Source organism: Eriocheir sinensis, chromosome 22 (genome assembly GCF_024679095.1).
Source record: "Eriocheir sinensis breed Jianghai 21 chromosome 22, ASM2467909v1, whole genome shotgun sequence".
NCBI classification, from domain to species: domain Eukaryota; kingdom Metazoa; phylum Arthropoda; class Malacostraca; order Decapoda; family Varunidae; genus Eriocheir; species Eriocheir sinensis.
Window position 1 is genome coordinate 7,419,835 of NC_066530.1, and position 26,598 is coordinate 7,446,432.

Consider the following 26,598-nt stretch of genomic DNA (forward strand, 5'->3'; position numbering starts at 1 on the left):
AGGCAGGGCTGCGCCCCCCCTGGACCCCCCCCCCAAACAGATGCAACTTACTTCTGCGAGGAGGTAATAGGTGCACCTAACATTACCAAATGTGAGATACAAACTTGGCGGAGGGACTGTTTTTTGGGCGCCATTAAAGGTAATGGACTAAAGAGTAGCTTAGCCGGATATTTTGTTTTTATTTATTAATGATCCACGAGACATCCTAGAGTTAAATCAGAGTATGTGCTTATCTTTGTATTCCTTCATATACACACTGGTAATATTTCTGTGGAGTCTGATTCACTTATTAGAGTGAAATTCTATTGTGATAAACAGTCACATATTCGTGTCATTAGTAAAAATGAAGCTAGTAATTTAAGTTTTGCCACCATGAAATATACACAAATAGATAAATATGATAGCTCACGAAGTCACAATAATTGACATCACCTGCTTTGCGCAGTAAAAGTATGCTATTTTAGGTATCTGATACCCGCAATACGGCAGGCTGCTGCTGCCTCGGCCACAGATTATTGTCAGATTGTCATACTCAGCCGCTTATATTTCCCGACTTCCTGCCCTAAAACTGTCTTCTGGGCTCCAAAAACGAAACTAATTTATATTTATCGTTAAAAGAGTAAGATCCTGATGTTTCTTGGCAATAGTTAGGCGTCAGAAACCGGTAAATAATGTGCTCTAAGTACAATCTGGCAATGGTCGCTATACGTATTTTCATATTATTGTTCTGTTGTTTATTCAATGTTGTGTTCAAGAAAAAGAATACTCGTAATTTTAGTTAGTTTTTGGTTAAAAGGATTCTTTACGAAATACAAGTATAACATTACCTTCTTTTACTTAGGAAACGTCCTGAATCCTCGATCGACTATGGCATTGTTAGGTGCACCCATTCTCGCAACACCGGCTGGATTGCCGCTGCATATGGGTGCTACATTGCTTTAGTTCCGTTAACATTTTTACATCAACATATCAATTTTCTTTCTCTTTTCTGGAAGTCACTTTTTACTGGACTGCATTCAGGAACCAAAAAGAAATCCATGTTTTAAGTATTAACTTTGCCAGAGGTGGCTACGCTTTCGTCAGTATTATCCTAAAGCCTCACACTTTGTCCAGAAATAAGCAGTCAGTGTTTGTAAATGAGTAGGGTGCCTCTCTTCCATTTTCCCCAAAGGCTTACATGGCTAAGGAAGGTGCATGGACGCCTTACAGGAGGAAGGTGTCAAGGCTCCGTCAACAGGCTCACACTCCCTCCTCCTCCCCCTGGTCCAGTGCTCACCCCGTCTCCTGCTGTCCCAGTGTCGCCGGTAGTCCCAGTGTTCCAGCAGGACCGTCAACAGGCTCACACTCCCGCCCCCCCTTGGTCCAGTGGTCACCCCGTCTCCTGCTGTCCCAGTGTCGCCGGTAGTCCCAGTGTTCCAGCAGGACCGTCAACACCCACCCCCCTAGGTCCAGTGCTCACCCCGTCTCCTGCTGTCCCAGTGTCGCCGGTAGTCCCAGTGCTCCAGGATGGTCCGGGACACACGGCGCCACTCCCTCGTCCTTGTATTTGTAGGGACAGTCTTCTTCTTCTTGGGTTGTTTTATGGGGCTAGTTAGGCAGTCCCAGACACTGAGGAGGAGGCGCCCAACGCTGCCAGATTGTCGCACTTCATCTCAGGTTTCCAGATTTACAACCCCAAAACTGCCTCCTGGGCCATAATAACGAGGTGTACTTGTAGTTGTCGTTACAATGGTTAAGTGTTGTTGTTTCCCTGGTGATATTTACGGGTGAGAAGGAGGAAAAGGTGATGCTTCGAGTACGATAATATGGCAAATGGTGACTGACCTCTACCGCACACATGCCAGATTGTCGTTTACCGTTTGCCGTTGATTAGGTTTCAGGCCCCGCCCCACGGCCAGCGCATAGCCTCACTAATGATCCTCTATATGCACTGATTCACAACGTCGTAGTGATCAATAAGCTCTCTCTGATCCCTGGTAGGATAGCCTACTGTTGAGTTGAGTGAGTTGTCGGTCGAGTCTTGCCTTTGTAACGGCACTCCCTGATGTAACTTTTTCTGGGTCTGTCTTTCTCGGTCTGGGTCTTTTGAGTTTCTAGATTTCTTTACGTCTCCTCTTCCTTTCTCTTTTTTTGCCAAAATTTATATAGTACTGCCTTTACTGTCTCCATTTCAGTGTTTTCAAAAAGAGCTCTTCCGATGGCGTCCTCTTCGTCCTGGTGGTATGGACACTGCAGTGCGGGGATGCTGCTTCTCTCCTCGTCGTAGGCCGGGCAGTGCAAGATGAAGTCAGGTCCTCCAGCTCGTCTCCACACATGATGCACGCCGTACTCTCGTTGTTAAATCTTTTCCTATCTCTCAGCCTCGGGGGGCTCCCGTGGTCCCGTGGTACTCAGCGCGCTCATGTTATTTGTTCTGCAGTTGAAAAGGATGGCTGATGCTTCACTGTTGTACACTTCCTCTTGTCCTCCCACCTCTTCTCTCCAGGTTCTATATATTTTCAGGGTTGCTTTTTCTTGCATTGCTTGTTTCCACATTTTTGTGTCCCATGCTTTAACTTCTTTTCTTATTTCGTCGTTTGTTATTGTGCCTCCTCTTATTCCCGCCCTTTTTCTGTCTTCTCTTAGTCCTTTCATCCATCCATTCTTCTTGGTCTGAGGTGGGTTTCATCAAAGTTCCCAAGTCCTTGGAAGTGTGCTCAAGGAGTCCCAAGCGTGCGAGAAACCTTGGGCATGTTTCACGAAAGCTCCCAAGCCTTGGAACTCTGCCTATCTCGCTCGCCGCCTTGGGAGGCCGTGCGGGGTCTCCCAAGCGCTCCCAAGGAAGGTTCCAAGCGTCAGACTGTAAACATGGCAGCCCGTGAACAACCCCGCCAGCACCGACCAAGGAATTTTCGCCCGAGAAGGGACATCTTTAACCCTCTCGCGCACAGTAAGATACTAGAACATGCGCAAATAAAAATAGAGGAAAAATACATATAAACAATATACACTCGTTTCAAGTCTCCGTATAGAGTATTGTAGACAATAAATCCTAAGTACCAACTCTTCCCCACTTGCTATCTCGAAATTTTGTAGGCCAACTTTTTTAGCCGAATATATGTTTCGAAGCGGAATTTAGTGAGGATTCTTATGGTATCCTCAAAATCTTCGTACGCCTATTAGTTCCTGAGTTACACCCTTCCCCTCTCAAAACATACTGCAAGTATTTTAATTGACCTTCCATAATCCTTCTCCTTTTAAAGCTGCTACCTGGGCATAACTTGGGGCTCCCAGTATCTTCCTGCACACACTGTTCTCTATTCTTTGCAACCTGTCTATCTCTTGCTTTGTGAAATCTATTATGTTGGCCCCATACAATATCGCTGGAAGAGCCACACTTTTCCAATATGTTTTCCCTATCATTATTCTTGAGCAGCTCCTTGCCACAACTGAGTATGTCATATTTGCCATTCTGGTTGCTTTTTGTATCATAATCTCTTTCTGTGCTTTAAATAAATTTCTAGTGTCATTTATTAGTTGTATAATCACACTCTGTCCTGCCTGGGGGTTGGGATGGCATGTTCCTCCCTTCTCCCTTGTTGTTTATCTGCAACAATAAACTATCAATCAATCAATAATACGTTAATGTTGAGTTGTATTTCAATTATGGTAATCAATATCTTTCCTTTTTACAGTATCACAAATATCAATTATTTTCATTTTCCATAAATATGATATTTTCTTTATAGTATCACAATAATTAACCGTTTTAACCCTAGAAGGGTAACCCTAGCTGGGTCCGCGCGGACCCGCAGGGCCACAGTCGTCCGGTTTAAATACCCCGCCTCAGCCCTTTAATTCCCTAATGCCAAGAAGATACACAAAACTTACCTTTCCTCCATCTCTCCTCTCTTCATTGGTGTCTGTGAGACTTGGCTCACTGAACCCTAGTCGCCGTCATTCCCTGGCTACTTTTCCTATAGGCAGGACCGCCGAGCTGGAGCGGTGGGCGGAGGCCTCCTGCTACTGGTCCGGCGGCCCCTTCCCTCCTGTCAGCTGTCCCTCACCAACCGGGAGGCCACTTAGAGCTCCTGGGAGTTCGGGTCTTCTTCAGCTCGGGTCCCCTTAATTGACGTCCTTATCCTCTACAACCCGTGTCAGGACATCTCAACACTAGAATACCGCCACCTCTTCAAGCAGCTCTCCTCCCCTGCACTTATCATAGGTGACTTTAATGCCCACCACACTCATTGGGAACCGTCCCTCTTCACGGGTCAACAGAACCGTTCCGGACACTCCCTAGTGGATTTCCTCGCCGGCAGTGCCTCCTACTCTCTCCTCACCCCCCCAGATCTTCCCACCCGAATTGACCCCGCCACAGCCAGGGCCTCCACCCTTGACCTATGTCTTGGTAGTGGTCCTTTGCACCTCACCGCCATCACCACCGGGCCACACATCGGCAGCGACCATCTTCCTGTCATCCTTACCTTCCCGTCACTAATCCCCCCCCCCCGGTCCCAGGCCGCCCTAGATGGTCTCTTAGGGCTGACAACTGGCACTCGATCCTTCCTAGACCACCTCTCTTCCACACCTCTCCCCCCCAGCCCTCCTCCTGACACAGCCATAGGGGCCCTAGCTGACACCTTGATGGAAGTGGGGTCCCATTGCTTCACCTTTCGTTCCTCTCAGCCCCCACGTCTTCTTCGGACCCCTTGGTGGAACAGACAGTGCGAGGCTGCGGTGAGGGCCAAGCGCGGGGCATTCAATGCCTGGCGCCACAGGCCCATCCCGGAGCTGCGATCTTGTCAGCCAAACGGGCATCTGGTCCGCCTTCTGCGCCTCCCTAGACTTCTCCACTTCACTCACCAAAACATGGCTATTCTTCAGGAAGATGGTCCGGCCCCAGGCCCCTCTCATGTTCCCCCTCCACCACAACGGGGTTCCACTAGCTGGGGATGCCCAGAAGGTGGAACACCTAGCTTCCCACTTCTGCACGCGACTGGGCTCCCCGGACCCGGTCCCTCCCCTTATACTACCCCAACGGTCCGCCATCCATCCCATCGCCCAGCCTTTTCTGATCCATGAACTCGCCACAGCCATAGCTGCACTGCTGGTGGGGAAATCCACTGGGGATGACGACATTCCCAATGAATTTCTCAAACACCTCCCTCTTCCTCCTTCAGATCTTTAACCAAAGCTGGCTTTCCGGCACTTTCCCTCAGTGGCGCCACGCCATCACACTTTCACTCCCAAATCCAGGGAAGGACCCCACCTTACCCTCCTCTTACCGACCTATCAGCCTTCTTTCCTGCATCAGCAAACTCTTTGAACACCTCGTGCTAACAAGGTGTTGTGCTGGAAGCTTCCCCCGGCGTCCATGGGGCTCTAGAAGGCTCCGGGAAGAGCGAGCTAGGGGGCGGGGAGCAAAGTCCGCGCCCCGCGGGGCGCGACCAGGCGCCAGGCGGGAAGTGTTGCCAACTCGCACATACTTTTGCTACATGTTCTTGTATGATCTAAAATATACTGTAACATTCTAGACTGTACTGTTCTGGATATATATAGGAGAAGAGGGCGAGAGGAGTCCAGTCCCAGTCATAGTAAGCTACTATGTGTTTCAGGCGCTATGAAACACAGTTTTTCGAATATAACATTTTAACAAAGCGTCGGACAAGGATGGTATTTTGAAAGACGATGATTAAGACCCCAACCTAATTGGCAAAAATAGGCTTAGGTGCCAAATGTGGATGATTACAGCACTTGTAAGAGTAACTTCAAGGTAAACTTCACTAAAATATACAGGCACGGGTAGCGAGGCTACGTGCCGTCATCATGTACGCACCGCCTCTCGTTGAAGGCGTGACGTCAATGTGACGTTTTACTATGAAGTAGCAGTAATCACTGACTCAACTGGTAGTTCTCTCTGTCCTCTCTCTCTCTCTCTCTCTCTCTCTCTCTCTCTCTCTCTCTCTCTCTACTCAACAAGAGTAGAAATGCAATGTTTTGGAGCCTTCTGATTAATGTAAAATCACTTAGGTTTAAGAATCTATGTAAATCTCTCTCTCTCTCTCTCTCTCTCTCTCTCACACACACACACACACACACACACACACACACACACACACACTAGTTCAGCCCTATACATAGGGATGATGCTCATTTGAAATTATTATATATTTGCGAAAAAGTTTTACTCGCAGGAAATTACTTATCCTTTGCATGGAAAATACGGTCTTTGGTACAACATGCTGTAAGTATATAACATAGTGCAGTGGCTGAACTATTTTTACTGTGTGTGTGTGTGTGTGTGTGTGTGTGTGTGAGAGAGAGAGAGAGAGAGAGAGAGAGAGAGAGAGAGAGAGAGAGAGAGAGAGAGAGAGAATTGCCGGTTGAGATGATGACTACTACGTCATAGTTACACGTCACATGGACGTCACGAACGAGAGGCACCTAGCCTCGCTACCCGTGCCTGTATAATTTAGTGCAGTTTACCTTAAAGTTACTCCTACAAGTGCCGTAATCATCCACATTTGGCACCTAAGCCTATTTTTGCCAATTAGGTCGGGGTCTTAATCATCGTCTTCCAAAATACCATCCTTGTCCGATGCTTTGTTAAAATGTTATATTCGAAAAACTGTGTTTCATAGCGCCTGAAACACATAGTAGTGGTAAGTGAAGAGTCAAAGTGAAGTGTACTACTAAGGAAGAATATTAAACTACAGAAGCTGTGCGAAGTGTTTACATATCTCCCTCCCACGGAGTCTCCTGACGGCGACACGGAACCCAAGTAACACGTCCGGCATAACATTGGCGTCAGGAGTGTAGCCATTTGTTTTTTCGCCATGGAGACTCGTTCCCAAGCTGCCCAGAGGGACGACATGTTGACTGAACTTTTGGAAGCCTTGAGACCACAGGGGGAGAAACAAGAAAGAGCACTCCAAGAACTCAAAGAACAACAAGAAAAAGCACACCAAGAACTCAAAGAACAACAAGAAAGAGCACAGCAACAACAAGAAGGAACACTCCAAGAACTCAAAGAACAACAAGAAAGAGCACAGCAACAACAAGAAGGAACACTCCAAGAACTCAAAGAACAGCTAGAAGATCGCTTCACGGGATTACAGCTACAGCTAAAAGCAGTACAAGATGGAAGTGAGTCAGTGCAAAGAGAAATGACTGATGTGACCACGAGCTTGGGACAACGCCTGATAGAAGTGGAGAAAGAACACACAAATCTTCAACAAGAGATGGAGGTGGTACGGGAGACGACACATAAAGAAATATTAGAAGTAAGTGACAGAGTGAAGGCCCTTGAAGACTGCTTGGCTGGAAACGGACAGCCAGTGCCTGCAGGGGCTAGTTGTACCCAAGATGCTTCTCATACGCAAGTCCGGGGTAGTTTGAGCCCTGTTTCGCCTGAGTTTATCCCCGCAAGAAGTTCCGCCAGCCCCATGAGTCTGCTGGGTTCGCCTGTTAGAAAGAAGCCTCAGGAGTTTGATGGCAAGGTCTCCTGGGAGGCTTACCGCGCTCAGTTTGAGCTGTTGGCAGCTCGGAACGGATGGGATGACCAAGAGTGCGCGGTACAGCTGGCCACTAGCCTGAAAGGGGCGGCGTTGGAGGTCCTTGCTCAGCTCGACAATGCGACAAAGGGCAGCTACAGCGGGCTGGCACAGGCGCTGGAGCAACGATATGGGACCAAGCACCAGAACGAGCTCTTCAGGGTTAGGTTCAGAACCCGCAACAGGAGGCGCGGCGAGTCTCTTCAGGAACTCGCTCAGGACCTTGAGAGCATGGCGCACAAGGCATACCCAGGTGCCACCCTTGACCTGCTGACGGTTTTGCTGCGTGATCAATTCATCGATGCCCTGGACAGCCCTCAGCTGAAGATACAAGTGAACCAAGCTAAGCCAACATCAATGCAGGAAGCTCTGGCACGTGCCATGGAGTTTGAGTCCTTTGTTAGGTCTAGCTTGTCAAGCTTCTGGGACGACTCGACTTCTGGCTTTAGGGCACGAAAGGGCGCTGTCAGCGACACAGACATGTTCCAAGGAACGTGCTGGTACTGCGAGAAGGTTGGGCACAAGGAGAACGAATGCTATAAGAGGAAGAAGGAATATGGAGGTGGCGCTAGAAGGAATTTTGAGTCAACAGTCCTTGCTGAGTGCTGCAAGCTTCTGGGTATCAAGAAGACCCGGACCACCTCTCTGCACCCACAGTCAGATGGAATGGTGGAGAGGTTTAATTGGACGTTGGGCCAGGAGTTGGCCAAGCAGTGCAACAATGATCAGTCTTCATGGGATCAGAAGCTGCCTGCGCTTCTCATGGCCTACAGGTCTGCCGCCCACGAGACTACGGGGTATTCACCGGCAAAGCTGATGTTTGGACGTGAGCTGCGATTGCCGGTGGACCTACTGACAGGAAGGCCTCCTGGGGAAAGCCTTCCAAGGGACGCCTCTAGTTTTGCCCGTCAACTAGAGGAACGGCTGGAAGAGGTACACCATCAAGTCCGAGGTGCCTTGAAGTTCTCCGGGGAGGCCATGAAGCGCGGTTACAATATGAGGGCAAGCCACGTTGACTTCAAGGAAGGAGACCAAGTCTGGCTTTACAACCCGCAGAGGAAGAAAGGACAGTCTCCGAAGTTACATAGCCCCTGGGAAGGCCCTTACACTGTGCTAGAACGCCTCTCCGACGTGACTTACCGAATCCGGAGAACGAAAAGGACCAAGCCGAAAGTTGTCCACGTCAACCGCCTATGGAGGTACCACGGTCCGGGAAACTACACCTGGAACAACTACAGACACCCAGCAGCCGAGGAAAACGCAAGGGACGTCCAGGACCGAGAGGAGGTCGACGACGACTGAGAGTTGGCGTTGCCTACTTGACCATGTGACTGCTTGAGAAAAGAAAGAAAGAAAGACGAAACCAAGGGGGGGCCTTTCACCCCAGGGGGCATCTTACTCCACCTTACCCTATCGTTTTCGCCTGTCGGACTTGATCGCTAGCTAGTATCGGAATTGTGGATTTATATCGGTATCGGTTATCGCCTATATTTGTGTCTCCAGTTAACGAATATCGGTTATCACCGATAAGGTTTTTCATTATCAGTTATCGGGTATCGGGAATATGGTTTTCTGTTATCGTGCCCAGCTATACTCAAGATCCACCTCCGACAGTCCTCCAACGGCCACTGGACCACCAAACTAACGGCAGACCTCAGACAGCTCACCCTCGGACATTACAGACACTCCCCCGCCCAGCACTGGCGCCCCTACTCCCCTAGTCGCCCCCTGGACACAGCCATCACCCTTCTGAGGATTGGACACACCCGCCTCAACGCCCACCTGCACAGACTGAACATAGTCCAAGACCCACACTGCCCATGGTGCCCCACACAACCTGACACACCAGAACACCTCATCCTCCACTGCCCAAGATTCCACTCCCTCCGCACCAACCTCAATGCATCCTGTCAGGTGGTTTGTAGAGAGGAAGACACCAACTTCCAGGATTTCCGTGTCCCGACGCCCATCTACATTTAATTATTTTTATATAATTTTTTTGCCAAATTATCTTTTTTGTAGTAAATTTTCACAAATATTTTTTTTTGCAAATTTTTTATAACAATAATAAAGTACATTTTTGCTTCAAACAAAGTTTCAGTCTATTCCTAACATCATATTCTTAATATTGAATAGCATTAACTCTACAGAAAACAGGTATGTATATGTTATTTTTGGTGATTTATAGAGGGGGTCTGGTTGGACCCAGGGTTACCTTCAGAGCCACTGCAAAACAGGGTTACCTTTCTAGGGTTAACACTAGCTATATATGAAGGCAGTTATTGGGGTGGAGGAGGCAGTTTTGGGGTAAAAAATCAGCAAACCTAAGAGGCTCCCACCACAGGCTCAGGGCCAATGACACGGAGATGAGCACCGAGGCCACGCGCAGCTACAGTGTGTGCCCCAACTTTACCTTTATCTGTTTCGCTTCCCGACCTTGATTGGCTCATGTCCTGTAACTGCTGGACCCAGGTTTGGGCTGGGAAATCCAGGGAAACTGAGGGTCAAGAGTATTTTTGAGAAAGTTGACAAAATTCGTTTTTAGCATTGGTTAATGTTTTAGCAATGGTAATTTCCTGGAACGCAAAGCGATCTCTGACCAAGTTCCCGCGTTGGCTGAGAGGCCGCTCTAATTGCCTTCCCAAAGTACAGCAGTGTGCTGCCAGTGCTGACAGACAACAAAAGGCAGGACATGCAAACCATTCCAGAGATGCTGCAGACACAATGCTTTACTATTCCCAAAGTACAGCAGTGTGCTGCCAGAGCTAACAGACAACAAAAGGCAGGGACATGCAAACCATTCCAGAGATGCTGCAGACACAATGCTTTACTAGGAGAATAAAATACTCAATGTTTTTTTGTAAAGGTAGCTTTTTAATAACATATATAATGTTTGGAGTGATAACAATAATAATGGTAACAATATTGATAATAATAATGTGTCACCAAAGACAATCATAAATGGCACTTGTTATGGCTCACTACCATCTACATCAATTCCAATACACAGAGGTATACAAGTACTACATGCAGCATTAACCAAGGGAAACATACCATACTAATATATCACTAGTTCTATCCTTCATTACAGTCTTATTTTTTTTTTTTTTTTTTTTTTTTTTAGGTGGGAGGGCTCAAGAGTACTTTGCAAAGATCAGTTAAGCAACCAAAGATCAAAGATATATTACACTTGAATTCATCTCATACTATATTTTTAGGTAGGAGAGTTCAGAGTACTTTGGAAAGGTCAATTAAGCAACCAAAGACACGTTACACATAAATTAATCAGAGCCTTAAAAGTATGTAATATTTTGGGGCTGTTTTCACCTTCACAAACCCTTCCTTGGACATTGATATGGCCCTCCACCACTAGCGGCTCAATCTATCCCATATAATTGACAATGCAGTTAATTTAAAAGAAGTACATGCTATATAAATCGGAGAAAATGCTGTGTAGATAATATGCAGAAAAATAAACTAACTTGCTAACACTGCTATGGAAGACTGGATATTGATAGGGAATACATGGCCTTGGATTAATGTTCTATCATCTACTTAACTATTGCCTTGGTGCTTGGAACTCTGCTCAAAGGGATGAATGGAATAACTTACTATAGTCAGTTCCACCAGACCTGGCGGGCCTAAGCCTTCAAAGGGTGGACTCGCGGACTTGGCATCATTGCTTGGGTGACGGTACTGCGCGCTCATTGGCCAATTCTTAACTTGTTCCAACGCGCATAAAATTGTCTTTGAATTCCTACCAAAACCCTTTTTGAGCAGTAAGGTGACAGATTGTACCGCTAAAAACTAATGCAATAATATCTTTATTCATAAGTGTGTGCCGTTTGAACTATTATAAATAAATCTGAAACGACATTCATAACAAAATTAAGTTGGAGCTGTGTGTAATAGCCTTTTCCATTTAGCGTAACCCGTTTCTGGGTCATGATCTGTAGAGTCCCTTGATAGATAGAGTTCCGACAGCCTAAGATTTGGACGCCATTATTGGCCCTGTCTTCGCCGCGAGACCGTGTGCTAGTGTTTGAAAAGCGCGGGGAAAACACAGGGCCAATGATGGCGTCCAAATCTTAGGTTGTCGGGACTCTATGAGGGACTCTACAGATCACGACCCAGAAACGGGTTACGCTAAATGGAAAATGCTATTAAAGTACAATGTCCAGCTGCTGAAGCGACTGTTGAGGATAGACTTTTTTAATACTTTTTACAACTACAAGGTGCTAGGCTACAGTCTACACAATGACATTAATTAAATAACTCATTTATTGTAAGATTTCTTGGTATATTTTTAAGCTTGGCTTAGTCATAATGTGTATTGATGCTATGCAGCCATAACATAAACATTGGCCTCCTAAGGCAAGAACCTTCTTTTTTCTTTCATCGTCCGTCCTATCATTAATCCTGAAATATGTTTCTATTACTTGTGGGTAATAAACTATTAAATAGCCATAAGGAAGAACGATTATAAGAATAACTACATTTATATACCAATAGTGTTGATTTTAAGAGGTAACAGAGCTCGAGAGATAGTAGGCTGTGTCATGGCAAACGAAATTGGTGCAGCTTAGAACTAGTAAACAACAGCCAATGAGCGGCGCAGACACCTAGTTGTATTGACCTAGTTGTTACCGTCACTCAAGCAATGATGCCAAGCCCGCGAGTCCACCCCTGAAGGAAAATCTCCGCCAGCTCTCGTGGAAGACGAAATATTGATAGGGAAAACATGACCTCGAATTACTGTTCTATCACCTACTTAACTATTGCCTTGGTGGTGGGAACTCTGCTCAAAGGGATGAATGGAATAACTTGCTAACACTGCTTTGGAAGACTGAATATTGATAGGGAATACATGGCCTTGGATTTGTGTTATATCATCTACTTAACTATTGCCTTGGTGCTGGAAACTCTGCTCAAAGGGGAAAAATAAACTGATAAACTAACTATGGGTATGGGCTTTATGTTTACCCTTGAGCTGTTTCCTTTACTGTAAAAATAAGGAGACTGAATATTGATAGGAAATTACTGTCCTAAGTGTTCTATCTATTGCCTTGGTGCTGGGAACTCTGCTCAAAGGGATGGCTGTGGCAGAAGTGTCTCCAGTTCTCTTTGCTAATAGATTCCCTTTCTTCAACATTCTCGCCCCTTCATGTATTCCTCAACCCCATCACTACCTTACTGATGGTCTCCCTTCCCTAAGATTTGCACTGTCCCTGTCCTGTCCTCATCCCCTTAACATTGCAATTAATTAACTAAACCTCAAAATTTACCGAGAACATCCTGAATTTTCATAGCAGCCTCTCTCCTTTTTGTATTGTTCCATTCCTGTCCTTCTCATCCCCTTCACACTGCACTCAAATAAACCTTTAAATGTACTAAGAACATCCTGAGCTGTCCCAATAGCTTCTGCCCTTCTATCTCAGACTCAAAAGCCCTTCACAAAATCCTCCTTCTGTACTCTCATGACATTTCCAAGTCACCTCAATGAACTCTGCTTTAACATTTTTTAATCCAGTCTGCACTTTCCTCTCTCACATGGATAACCTTCTCCTGTTTCACCATTTCCTAATCCAGTCTGTATTTCCAATTCTCACATGCATAACCCGTCTCATGCACAGCTCTTTCTTTCTCTGTTCTACTATTTCCTATTCCAGTCTGCACTTTCCTCTCTCACATGCAAAACCTTCTCCTGTTTTACCATTTCCTAATCCAGTTTGCACTCCCACTGTTACATACATAACCCATTTCATGTGCAGTTCTTCCTTTTTTTTGTTTTACCATTTCCCAATCCAGTCTGCATCTCCCACTCTTGCATGCATAACCCATCTCCTGCACAGCTCTTCCTTTCTCACAGCCTCCGATGCATGCAGGGGTGGAGGAGGGTGTTAGGCAAGGGTGAGGCGAGCAGCATCCACAAGACACAGCTGCTGCAGGCTCTCAGTGGTCATCGGAGTGTCTATACACGGAACATCATCATTAGAGTGCTTATCAGTGTGGGGGAGAGGAGGGATCAGGCAACCCAACCCCTCACTGGCTGTTTATCATAAGGAAATCTGCCAGTGTCGTCTAAAAGTGAAGGTTTACAATAACAAAAATACTTTAAGGTATGACTGATCACAAAACCATGATACTGGACCTAAGAAGTGAGAGATTAGATATCTAGAACCAGCCACAAGCAGTAAGGTCAAGATACAAGGAACTGAGCAAACAAGAGGAGTAAGCACGTACAAACACATTAAAACACACAACAGACACAGGCCAGCACTCACCCATCTGGAACCAGCCGGTGGTGCCTGCGTCCTGCCTGGCGCTGGTCACGGCCTGACGCAGCGCTGCTAGAACTGAGTAGGACAGGCACAGCGGCGGCTCAGACGTCACTGCAGAATAAACAGAATTATGCATCGCTAAATAGTACTTCTTAGATAACCACCAACATAAACAGTGATGGAGTGGATAGTCAGGGAGGCAACTCAAATGTTACGGTAAAATAGACAGAAATATGTGAAGCTGAACATTGCTTTTTGAGAACTGCTAACACTAATACACAAAATAAGCAGCAGGACAGGGCTTTCTACTAATGCTCATCCCTATGCTGTCCAGTTTCCTAATGCAAGAGTTAACCAGTAGCTTCACTCTTTCATCTCTTTCCCTGACAAACTAAACAATGGCACATAACTTTCTATTGATGCTCATCCCTATGCTGTCCAGTTTCCTAATGCAAGAGTTAACCAGTAGCTTCACTCTTTCATCTCTTTCCCTGACAAACTAAACAATGGCACATAACTTTCTATTGATGCTCATCCCAATGCTGTCCAGTTTCCTAATGCAAGAGTTAACCAGTTGCTTCAGTCTTTCATCTCTTTCCCTGACAAATTGAACAATGGCACATGACTTTCTACTAATGGTCATCCCTATGCTGTCCAGTTTCCTAATGCAAGAGTCAACCAGTAGCTCCACTCTTTCGTCTCTTTCCCTGACAAACTAAACAATGGCACATGACTTTCTATTGTTTGTCATCCCTATGCTGTCCAGTTTCCTAATGCAAGAGTCAACCAGTAGCTCCACTCTTTCGTCTCTTTCCCTGACAAACTAAACAATGGCACATGACTTTCTATTGTTTGTCATCCCTTTGCTCCCCAGTTCCGAAATGTGAGTAAGTGGGCCTGAGTATCAACAAGCAGACACCCGCTACATCCGTGACCATGGGCGGGGAGATGACCAGACTCACCCTTGGAGGACTGCACGCCGACAGGGTTGGGAGCATCCTGAAGGAGAGTCACGCGGAAGTCTGCCGGGATGTCTAGGGCATAGGGGAGGTGGTAGGTCTGTGGGGAGGAACATGAGGAGAGGGGTAGAGACAGGGGTGGTGGTGGTGGTAGGGTAGAGGCATGGGTGGTGGTGGTGGTGGTGGTAGATTTTTTTCTTATTCTCTTTTTTTTACAGCAAGGGAGGCAGGTTTAAGGGCAAAAATCAAAAACAACAACAACAATGCCCGCTAGATGCTGCTCCAAGAAAAGAAAAAAAGAATGAGAGGCCAGAACAGAGGTCAATTTTGGACTGATGGTAGAATTAAGTGGCAGCAACAGTAGTAGTAATAGTAGTAGTAGTAGTAGTAGTAGTAGTAGTAGTAGTAGTAGTAGTAGTAGTAGTAGTAGTAGTAGCAGTAGTAATTGTAGTTGTAATAGTAGTAGTAGAAGTAATAGTGGTAGTAGTAGTAGTAGTAGTAGTAGTAGTAGTAGTAGTAGTAGTAGTAGTAGTAGTAGTAGTAGTAGTAGTAGTAGTAGTAGTAGTAGTAGTAGTGGTAGTAGTAGTAGTAGTAGTGGTAGTAGTGGTAGTAGTAGTAGTAGTAGTAGTAGTAGTAGTAGTAGTAGTAGTAGTAGTAGTGGTAGTAGTAGTAGTAGTAGTAGTAGTAGTAGTGGTAGTAGTAGTGGTAGTAGTAGTAGTAGTAGTAGTAGTAGTAGTATTCAGTGTACAAAACAGGCCTTATAAATCAATGCAAACACACATCTTCTCCAGTCTTACATCTTGCCAAGACTCACCCACACTGTCAGTCAGCCTCTTGCCGCTGGTGGCATCAAAGACAACCTTCTCGGTGGTGAAGAGTCCCTGCCCCATCACAAAGGCTCCTCGATCTGCCCGATGTCCACCAGGGGACTGAGGCACGGCGGCGTCCTCCAGGATGTCAGTGCGCTTCACCTGGGATGGAAATAAGGCTCAGACCTGTATTCCAAGGCATTCACCTCCGCACCAACTATTTCCAAAGGCCACAAAGGAGATAAGTTGGGTTCTTATGCGACACAAGACTTGGAAGTGTTAGAAATAGAGAAAGGATTAGCACTGGACTGAGCAAGATGGAGATCAGCGCAAGTCCCACTGCAAGAATGGAAGAAGGTGGACCATAAACGAAGAAGATTTATACGACCAAAATTACTGCTTTGAATATCCTGCAGCAAAGTAATTCATCAGGGTAATATTTAAGGTTTACATTTTTCAGTAACATTTTCACATAAGAGAGATACCAGCTGGAGACCATAAGCTTGTTTTTCCTCTTGAAAGTGCTCATGGATTTCACTTTAGTTCATTTAATTTTGAATACTCATTTAGTTTATTCTTTCATGAGGCCATTGTGAGTACTGGAGGACACTTGGCACACAGTATTAGCATCTCCTGGTACAATTGTTTTCTATATATTTGCATAACACCTCTATTATCTTTTCCTCCCCCCCATCTGTCACTCTTTCTTTCCTTCCTTCCTTCCTTCATTCCATCATTTCTTCCTTTGTCCAATTGTGACCTCCTCCTCTTTCTCCTCCATAGTTTCATCATCTCCCCAGCCTGGCACACTTAGTTTCAGCATCTCCTGGTTAGTGTGCTGGGCTCATATTCATGGTGCAGAAGCCTTGCCAAACTATCACTAGGCTCATGAAACTACCCATAGAAATACTAACATTTTGGCTCCAATGATAAATATTTCCGGTCCAAAGAGGCAATGAATTGGGTTCTCATGTGTGGTTTTCACATTCCTGGTGCAGAAGCCTCATCAAACTATCTCTAGGCTCATGAAACTACCCACAGAATTACTAATATTTCTGGCTCCAATGATAAATATTTCCAGTCCAGAGAGGAGATGAATTGGGTTGTCACGAGTGTTTTCCACATTCATGGTGCAGAAGCCTCGTCAAACTATCTCTAGGCTCATGCAACTACCCATAGAAATACTAACATTAATTTTGGCTCCAATGATAAATATTTCCAGTCCAGAGAGGAGATGAATTGGGTTCTCATGAGTGTTTTTCACATTCATGGTGCAGAAGCCTCGTCAAACTATCTCTAGGCTCATGAATCTACCCATGGAAACACTCGTCCAACTTCCACCAGTCTTACCAAATCCAGATATGTGTGTCTTGATATGTTTGAGAATATGGACCTCTGTATTTATGATCTGCTCAAGACAAATGACATCTGACAACTATATTTGATTCTATATACAACACCTACAACTAATTTACTGAGGCCAATGCCATTATTCTTAAACATAGCCACATCAGAAAGCCTGTTTGAAAAGCTACTTGTAAATGCTGCTGGGATTTTCATAGACTGCTTTGTGATCCTATTGAAAGTTTTACATGGCTTCTGCACCATGATCAGGAAAAAAGCAAACAAGAAAACCCTGTCAATCTTCTCTGGGGCCATGGAAAACAGTCGTAGTGGGAGCCAGATGTTTAACCCGTCCGCTGTGATTGGCACGGGTTTTGCCTTCACTGGTAGCCTGGTAATATACGCTCCCAGGTCTTTCTCTGTCTCTGTGGTGGATAGTGGAGTGTTTCCCATGTGGTATTCGTATGCTGGATTTCCCCTCCCAAGGTGCAGGACTTTATGTTTTTCTTCATTGAATTGTATAGCAGCCACTTATTGCTCCACTCCTGTAGCTTGGTGATGTCTTCTTGTAGGAAATTCACAGCCATGGGGTTAAAATTTCCTGGTGTCGGAGTAGGAGTCAAATTTTCTATATCCGACTCCACACCCCTACTTAACCTGGTAGCAGTGACGGGCCAAATTTGTGGCTTTCCCATGAAGCAGTGATGGGCCAAATTTGTGCCATGATATAAACCCCCCAAAATAGATGATATATAATCTGATCACAAATGCTTTGATATATATTATAAAATGGTTTGTGTGAGGGGTGATTTTTTCTCATTTTTTTATTTGGAGGGACCATTAAGAAACATGATCTCCGCTGATACCAGGTTAAAGGAAATTGTTAGTCAGCATCACATCATCTCCTCACCAGACAAAGGAAGGCCGCCTTAGACTCACCAGGAACTGCCCCGTGAGGACGTCCAGCTCCACCTCAGAGCAGGCCACGCCAAACACCGCGTAGCTCTCCACCTCACCGCTGCCATTCCTGGAGGCACAAGAGGCAGCTGCTACACATGATGCTCCTCAATATGTGAGGTACCCAGATGAGAAGGGGCATTAGGGACAGAGCCATTTCCTTTCTAGTTTGCACTGGGAAAGACAGACTACACATCCCAGGAAGAACAAGGTATAAGTTGCAAGGGAAAAGTGACTTGTGGTAGTTTGCACTGGGAAAGACAGACTACACATCCCAGGAAGAACAAGGTATAAGTTGCAAGGGAAAAATGACTTGTGGTAGTTTGCACTGGGAAAGGCAGACTACACATCCCAGGAAGAACAAGGTATAAGTTGCAAGGGAAAAGCAACTCATGGTATACCGCATACAAGGTTGCTTTTCCCCTGCAACTAGTGTAGCCTGCCTTTCCCAGTGCAAACTAGGAAAAAATGGCTCTGCACCCTATACCCCTTCTTCTCTGGTCACCATTACAAGCTACTGGCAGAGAGAGGTTGTGACAATAACACTGAAGATTAGCTTAAGAAGAGTCTCTAGAATGCTACTTAAAGATTAGTGTGAGCAGTGTGTTTGCTATGCCAGACACATGACAGACAAGGAGAGCATCAGGACATCTCTCCTCCCGCTACTGACCTCTCTTTCGACCACTCCTCTTTACTCTTTTTTATAGGAGCAGTGATTTGCAGCCTTTTTTTCATTATTATTTTCTTTTTTTTTGTCCTTGAACTGCTTCCTCTACTGTAAAAAAAACAAAAAAGCATATAGTTACTTACACATATCGCTCGGAGATGTCAACGCCACTGAAGTAAGCGTCAGAGACCAGCTTCTGCCACGTGGGGTCCACCAGGCCGGCCTCTATCTGGTAGGCGTCCAGACGAGCCTTGATCATCTTGCACGCCTCCCCGACGCACTGCACGGGGAGGGAGAGGCAAGCACTTCAAAATATGTAGTGTTAGGCAGTTTATGTTGCATGGTATTCCCTTGACACCATATCTTGTAGGCTGTCATGTGGTAACTGATGAGGATGTTTGGCTTCATCACTGTAACGTATGGAATGTTATATGTTCAGTGAGGAAGTGGCTAAGAGAGGAGGTTTGAAAGAGATACAGAGGAGAGTGAGACGGAGAAGATTGCAAAGGTTTCGCCATGTGAGAAGAGAGACAGAGGGTGGAGTGCTGATGTATGGAAGGTTATGTGTCTGCTGAGGAAGTGGCTAAGAGAGGAGGTTTGAAAGAGATACAGAGGAGAGTGAGACAGAGAAGGTTGCAATGGTTCGGACATGTGAGAAGAGAGACAGAGGGTGGAGTGCTGAGGATGGATTGTGACTTATGGAATATGCTATATGTTCAGTGAGGAAGCCTGATACACACAGTTTCATCATCTCCCCAGCCTGGTACACACACTCAGTTTCATCATCTCCCCAGCCTGGTACACACACTCAGTTTCATCATCTCCCCAGCCTGGTACACACACTCAGTTTCATCATCTCCCCAGCCTGGTACACACACTCAGTTTCATCATCTCCCCAGCCTGGTACACACACTCAGTTTCATCATCTCACCAGCCTGGTACACACACACAGTTTCATCATCTCCCCAGCCTGGTACACACACTCAGTTTCATAATCTCCCCAGCCTGGTACACACACTCAGTTTCATCATCTCCCCAGCCTGGTACACACACTTAGTTTCATCATCTCCCCAGCCTGGTACACACACTCAGTTTCATCATCTCTCCAGCCTGGTACACACACTTAGTTTCAGCATCCCCCAGCCTGGTACACACACTCAGTTTCATCATCTCCCCAGCCTGGTACACACACTCAGTTTCATCATCTCCCCAGCCTGGTACACACACTCAGTTTCATCATCTCCCCAGCCTGGTACACACACTCAGTTTCATCATCTCCCCAGCCTGGTACACACACTCAGTTTCAGCATCTCCCCAGCCTGGTACACACACTTAGTTTCAGCATCTCCCAGCCTGGTACACACACTCAGTTTCATCATCTCCCCAGCCTGGTACACACACTTAGTTTCAGCATCTCCCCAGCCTGGTACACACACTCAGTTTCATCATCTCTCCAGCTTGGTACACACACTCAGTTTCATCATCTCCCCAGCCTGGTACACACACTTAGTTTCAGCATCTCCCCAGCCTGGTACACACACTCAGTTTCATCATCTCTCCAGCTTGGTACACACACTCAGTTTCATCATCTCCCCAGCCTGGTACACACACAGCTTCATCATCTCCCCAGCCTGGTACACACACTCAGTTTCATCATCTCCCCAGCCTGGTACACACACTCAGTTTCATCATCTCCCCAGCCTGGTACACACACTCAGTTTCATCATCTCCCCAGCCTGGTACACACTCAGTTTCAGCATCTCCCCAGCCTGGTACACACACAGTTTCATCATCTCCCCAGCCTGGTACACACACTTAGTTTCAGCATCTCCCCAGCCTGGTACACACACAGTTTCATCATCTCCCCAGCCTGGTACACACACAGTTTCATCATCTCCCCAGCCTGGTACACACACTTAGTTTCAGCATCTCCCCAGCCTGGTACACACACAGTTTCATCATCTCCCCAGCCTGGTACACACACTCAGTTTCATCATCTCCCCAGCCTGGTACACACACTTAGTTTCAGCATCTCCCCAGCCTGGTACACACACTCAGTTTCATCATCTCCCCAGCCTGGTACACACACTCAGTTTCATCATCTCCCCAGCCTGGTACACACACTCAGTTTCATCATCTCCCCAGCCTGTTACACACACTCAGTTTCATCATCTCCCCAGCCTGGTACACACACTTAGTTTCAGCATCTCCCCAGCCTGGTACACAGACTTAGTTTCAGCATCTCCCCAGCCTGGTACACATGCTCAGTTTCATCATCTCCCCAGCCTGGTACACACACTCAGTTTCATCATCTCCCCAGCCTGGTACACACACTTAGTTTCAGCATCTCCCCAGCCTGGTACACAGACTTAGTTTCAGCATCTCCCCAGCCTGGTACACATGCTCAGTTTCATTATCCCAGAGTGGTACACTTAAGTTTCATCATCTCCCTAGCCTGGTACCCTAACACATACAGCTTGGTGGCACACTTACGTAAGAGCAGATGTCTGAGCCGAGGGAGCCGCCAGTGACAGAACTGTTGGCGTTGCTGTGCGTGTTGGACGGCAGGAAGTTGATGGTGTTCAGAGGGATGCCAAGCTCGTAGGCCGCCACCTGCGCCACCTGTGACAACATACACAAAACAATGCCATCTAGATCACTGGCTAAAAGTTAAAAGGAGGGTCATAGATACCAGACAGGAGAGGTGAATATGGACAAAGTTAATGTCCTTTATATTTGATTCAATGTGTCTTAGCTGTGCTGGGTAAAAAGAATTGTAACATCGGAATTAAAAACACTGGCCATAGGAGTAAAAAGAAGTCATAGTGTGAAGACAAGAAAGGTGAATACAGACAAGTTCATGCCCTTTATATTTGATTCTGTGTCTTAGGTGTGCTGGGTTAAAAAAATTGTAACATCGCCATTAACAACACTAGCTATAGGAGTAAAAAGAAGTCATATTGTAACGTACCTGCCGGCATACCAACACCGCAGAAGCCATTTAAAAGCCAACTGGGAAAATTGGGAATAATCCCTTGTACATGGCCATGGTTATTTACCGGATCCAGTTTCTCCTCAGCCGAAACAATACCCGTAGAGGTTAATATGTCATAAGTAGATAAGGGAAGAGAGCGAAATACGAACCACAGCTTGGGTTGGCACCCTGATATAAATCAGCGGATCTATATATATATATATATATATATATATATATATATATATATATATATATATATATATATATATATATATATATATATATATATTTATACATTAGGACTTAGAAATTAAGGGAAAATTAAGTTTAGAATTAACATACAAAAAGACAACCTCAGAAAGGCAGAGGAGGGATAGATTAATGTACCAAGCTGAAAGGCGAGAAGGAAAAGTGTTGGAACCTTGAGGTGGCCACGTCAGGGGAAAGGTCACGAGTTAATCGCTCGGCCTGACGAGATTCATTCGGGACTTAACCTTTCCACGGCACAGGTAAGCTCACCGCTCGCTAGAGTCCTGAGTGTCTGGGAGTGAGAGATAGCCCTACCCGGCGTTCATTAGTGATTCATTCGGGACTTAACCTTTCCATGGCACAGGTGAGGGCGCAAGACAGCTGAAGGCCGGTGTCCCGGGGTTAGGCCAGGCGAGTGGCCCGCCATCTTGAAGCCGCCCCCATTGAGAGTCGAGAATGGACCCAGACGCCAGTGGTGAACAAGGGTCATGCCCTCAGTCATGAGTGCCTGAACTGAGCCTAGGTAAGGGCGAGCCAGTCCAGTCCCTGCCGCTCCCGAGATCAGCAGGCTGGTGATGGGAGTAGAAACGGCTCCGAAACCCCCCCTTAGGCACGGCACACCAGCATATAGTGTAGCTCTCAGGCCTCCACCAAGCCAAGGAAATTGTGTCAAACGGGTAAGGGGCATCCGCTTGGTGGACGAGGGGCAAACAGTGACCTCACCCCCCCTTTAGCTGTAACAGTCTGATCTTTCTCTCATACTTACCCTTCTCTTCCTATTTTTGTCATGAGTGGTTTTTTTTTGTGTGTGTGTGCACGCCGGTGCAGGAAGTTGAAATCGGAGTGTCTAGCCAATCGGGCGGTAGCCCTGTGATATATCCCGACATAGGTTCATCTATCTCGTGTGTAGCATTTATCGATAAGAATGTTAGGGATTAGAAGAAAGGTTTTCACGTTTGTAAACAAAACATGCTACACTTCCTTCGTCTAGTGAGGATATGGTTAGAACCAGAGACCCACAGACGACTTTTTCTGGAAGAGGCTTACGCCTGTGACTCTAGCTCCATAGCCTCAGTCATACTATATTAGGTAGGGTTTTCTTTTTTTTGGTGGATATTTTGAACTGTGTATTTAAATGCAATTTTGTATTAACCAAAACATGCTACACTCCCATCGGGAGTGAGGATTATTGTTAGGGGGAAGGGAACTTGGGAAGCAAATCAATACATTGTCTTCTGCCTATGTCCTGTATTAATGCATACAGCCTTCCTAGCCTAAGGTGCAGTCTCGCAATCTCCCCCACCACGACCTCCGAAGGTAACCACGACCCCACACTACCAAACTTGGGACTGAGGATACCATCTACCTCAAGGAACAACCCATAGTAAGCTGGGGAATGACGGACACTATCTACCAGGTGGGACAGTTGTTAAAGTCAAGTGTTGCCAGGCCTGCCAGGGCAGGGAAAGTCTGGGGACTAAACAGTTAGTTTAGTTCCGCCCCACCTGGTTCATAGAACTGCCGTTCCTCACTTACAGGCTTTGGGGGTTGTGCCATACTACAACCTCCTGGTGGCAGCTTACAGAGAGGGAACAGCAGGGAATCGAACCCAGCCGTACACTCTCTGTGAGGTTGAGGAATCTTAGCGTCACTATTTTTCTCTTCCTCCCCTTTTTTTATTTTTCAACCTGTGATGGCCAGGGGTCGAACCCGGGGCTGTTATAATAGAGTGAAGACAAGAGAGGTGAATACAAAGTTCATGCCCTTTATACTTGATTTTCTGTGTCTTAGGTGTGCTGGGCTCAAAGTTTTGTAACATCATCAAGAACACTGGTGGAACATCCAGGTTAATACAGTTTACCTTCCCCAGGTTTCCCCAGGTACCCATTTATCGACCAGACCCAAAGAATGTCGAACAGCTGGGTGGGCTGCACACTGACTACCCAGGCTGGGATTCGAACCCACGCACGTAGATTCATAGTCAGGGATGCTAACCACTGTACCTAGGAGGCGTGTACTTCAGAGAGGCAAGGTAATGGCAAGGTAATGATGACAAGGTAATGATAACTGGGGGGCTGACAATACGTACATATAAACGATTCAACATATAAACAGACCTTGGTGTTGAGTCCCTGGCCCATCTCCGCCCCGCCGTGAGTGATGGTTACGGAGCCGTCCCGAGCGCTGAGGGTGACTAGCACACTGAAGGGGTACACTGGGCTCACCATGTACGGCCACAGCATTGGCGTCACATGCAGGCCGCGCTTCTTCCACAAGTTGTCCTGGAGAATTTGTATGTAATGAGTTCCCTCTTGGGTAGGCTCAGGCACCTCTTACTCATGATGTGTGAGTATCAGACACCTCTCCAAATGTTTCTGAACCGTTATAAATGCTGCCCTAGATGGTTTGTAAGGCTGTGGTGTGTTGCAGTGTGGCTGTGTTGCTTAAGGCAGCAGAAAACCTGGTTGGTGGTAGCAAGTGTGTCAGGCTGTGGTGTGTTGCAGTGTGTCTGTGTTGCCAAAGACTGATGGAGGAGGTAGTCAGTGGTTGCCAGTGCGTCAGGCTGTGGTGTGTGTTACAGTGTGTCTGTGTTGCCAAAGACTGATGGAGGAGGTGGTCAGTGGTTGCCAGTGCGTCAGGCTGTGGTGTGTGTTGCAGTGTGTCTGTGTTGCCAAAGACTGATGGAGGAGGTGGTCAGTGGTTGCCAGTGTGTCAGGCTGTGGTGTGTGTTACAGTGTGTCTGTGTTGCCTAAGACTGATGGAGGAGGTGGTCAGTGGTTGCCAGTGCGTCAGGCTGTGGTGTGTGTTACAGTGTGTCTGTGTTGCCTAAGACTGATGGAGGAGGTAGTCAGTGGTTGCCAGTGTGTCAGGCTGTGGTGTGTGTTACAGTGTGTCTGTGTTGCCAAAGACTGATGGAGGAGGTAGTCAGTGGTTGCCAGTGTGTCAGGCTGTGGTGTGTGTTACAGTGTGTCTGTGTTGCCTAAGACTGATGGAGGAGGCAGTCAGTGGTTGCCAGTGCGTCAGGCTGTGGTGTGTGTTACAGTGTGTCTGTGTTGCCTAAGACTGATGGAGGAGGTAGTCAGTGGTTGCCAGTGCGTCAGGCTGTGGTGTGTGTTACAGTGTGTCTGTGTTGCCTAAGACTGATGGAGGAGGTGGTCAGTGGTTGCCAGTGTGTCAGGCTGTGGTGTGTGTTGCAGTATGTCTGTGGTGTTCAGGACTGTTGGAGGAGGTGGTCTGTGGTGTCATGCTGTCACCCACCTGGTTGAACTGAGCCACCTCTGCACTGCGCTGCTCCACCTCCGCAGTGGTCAGTAACTGGGTGATCATGTCTGAGATGAGGTTCCTGGGAACGGTCACCTTTTCTGGCACATCCTCCAGGTCTGGGAAATGAACAAGTCATCTTCAGCTGCTGCTCCTTTGGTACAACGTTAGACAAGTCAACAAGCAGTCCCTTTGTTCCTATAGGAAAGCCTTGTGTGAGAAAGTCTGGCAATGTAATATTTTACTGAATGAAATTTCAGGTCTTTGAAACCAAAACATCATCTTCATCTGTTGTTACCAAACAACATAATAGTTAACTGGTGGTCCTGGTGCCCCCTTACTGTATGAGGAAGTTTATCACAGGATCTGTAACTGTATCCCTCTCAGAATGCTTATACTACTGCAGTCCATGACATCTTTTTGATACTAAACAGTTCTTGTAGTTAAGATGAAGAAATAGCTTCTTTCGTTGCCAGCCCAGGAAAGTTTGAGTCCAGAAAACATATAAAAAATCCTTGTTCCCTGGGCAGCTGCACCTCACCTTTGATAGCCATGCGGGAGCGGATTTGGATGACCTGCTTGTTGATGTGCCTTGTGCTGCCATCGGGCATGAGATTTTTCTGCCGCACCTCCAGCGGGTCGAGGCCCAGCTGTGCCGCCACGTGGTCCATCATGTTCTCCATAAAGGTGATGCCCTCCACTGTGCCTGAGGGGAGACACCCACGCTGGGTTATGATGGGGAGTGGAGACAGAGCCGAGCACAGTGAGTCAGGCCCTGCAGCAGCAGTCTTAACCTGGGGGACTGAGGCCATCCCAGGAGTGCTACACAGATCTTGTGTGCTGCTGGGAATGTGCTTCAATCAAGCACAGAGTAATGAGTAATGACAGATAGGCAACACCTGTGGTGCTGCTTCAGGAAGAATGAAGAACATGCACCCAATATGTTACCAAATTTCTGCCTGCTTATTAACATGAATGACATCTCATCATCATCATCATTTTTGACACCTGCTCCTAGGAGCTCCCACCAGGGGATGGCCACGACAGAAGAGTTTCCATCTTTCTCTATCCAGACACTCCCTCCTTGCCTGCTCAAAGTTTCTCAAAGATCTTTCCCCCCTCTCCCCAACGTACTCCTGCACCCTATCTCTACATTTCACTGGAGGTCGTCCTCTAACATTTCCTCCCTCTATCTCACTCACATACACCCTTCTGGTCATCTTACTCTCCTCCATTCACTCCATGTGGCCAAACCACTTTAAAGTCTGTCGCTTCACTTCTTCCACCACTCCACACTTCTTCCCTTCACCTCCATGACACATTCCAAAATGCTCGTACACACTTTCATTACTGATTCCATCCATTCTACTCACACCACAAGCACTCCTCAAATAACTCATTTCCACTGCCTGCACTCTAGACCTCTGACTTTCATTCCAGGCCCATGTTTCACTTGCATATGTGAGGGTTGGTACTATTATTGTATTTCTTAAATCCCTCTTTACCTCCATGCTCACACTTCTGCCATTCATGATACGTCCCAAAGACCCGACCACCCT

General features: G+C 46.6%; 1 protein-coding gene across 1 annotated transcript in view; it reads right to left on the reverse strand.

Moving 5' to 3' along the window:
* Positions 1 to 10,628: 10,628 nt before the first annotated feature.
* Positions 10,629 to 26,598, reverse strand: part of LOC127001981 (xanthine dehydrogenase/oxidase-like) — a 49,172-nt gene continuing 33,202 nt past the window's right edge. Inside the window, 12 exon segments of the mRNA XM_050867296.1 lie at positions 10,629 to 13,506; positions 13,820 to 13,927; positions 14,779 to 14,875; positions 15,594 to 15,679; positions 15,682 to 15,713; positions 15,715 to 15,746; positions 17,868 to 17,955; positions 18,696 to 18,832; positions 21,046 to 21,174; positions 23,896 to 24,060; positions 25,037 to 25,158; positions 25,581 to 25,745. Coding sequence (XP_050723253.1) covers positions 13,436 to 13,506; positions 13,820 to 13,927; positions 14,779 to 14,875; positions 15,594 to 15,679; positions 15,682 to 15,713; positions 15,715 to 15,746; positions 17,868 to 17,955; positions 18,696 to 18,832; positions 21,046 to 21,174; positions 23,896 to 24,060; positions 25,037 to 25,158; positions 25,581 to 25,745 — 1,232 coding nt within the window. The 3' untranslated portion in view covers positions 10,629 to 13,435.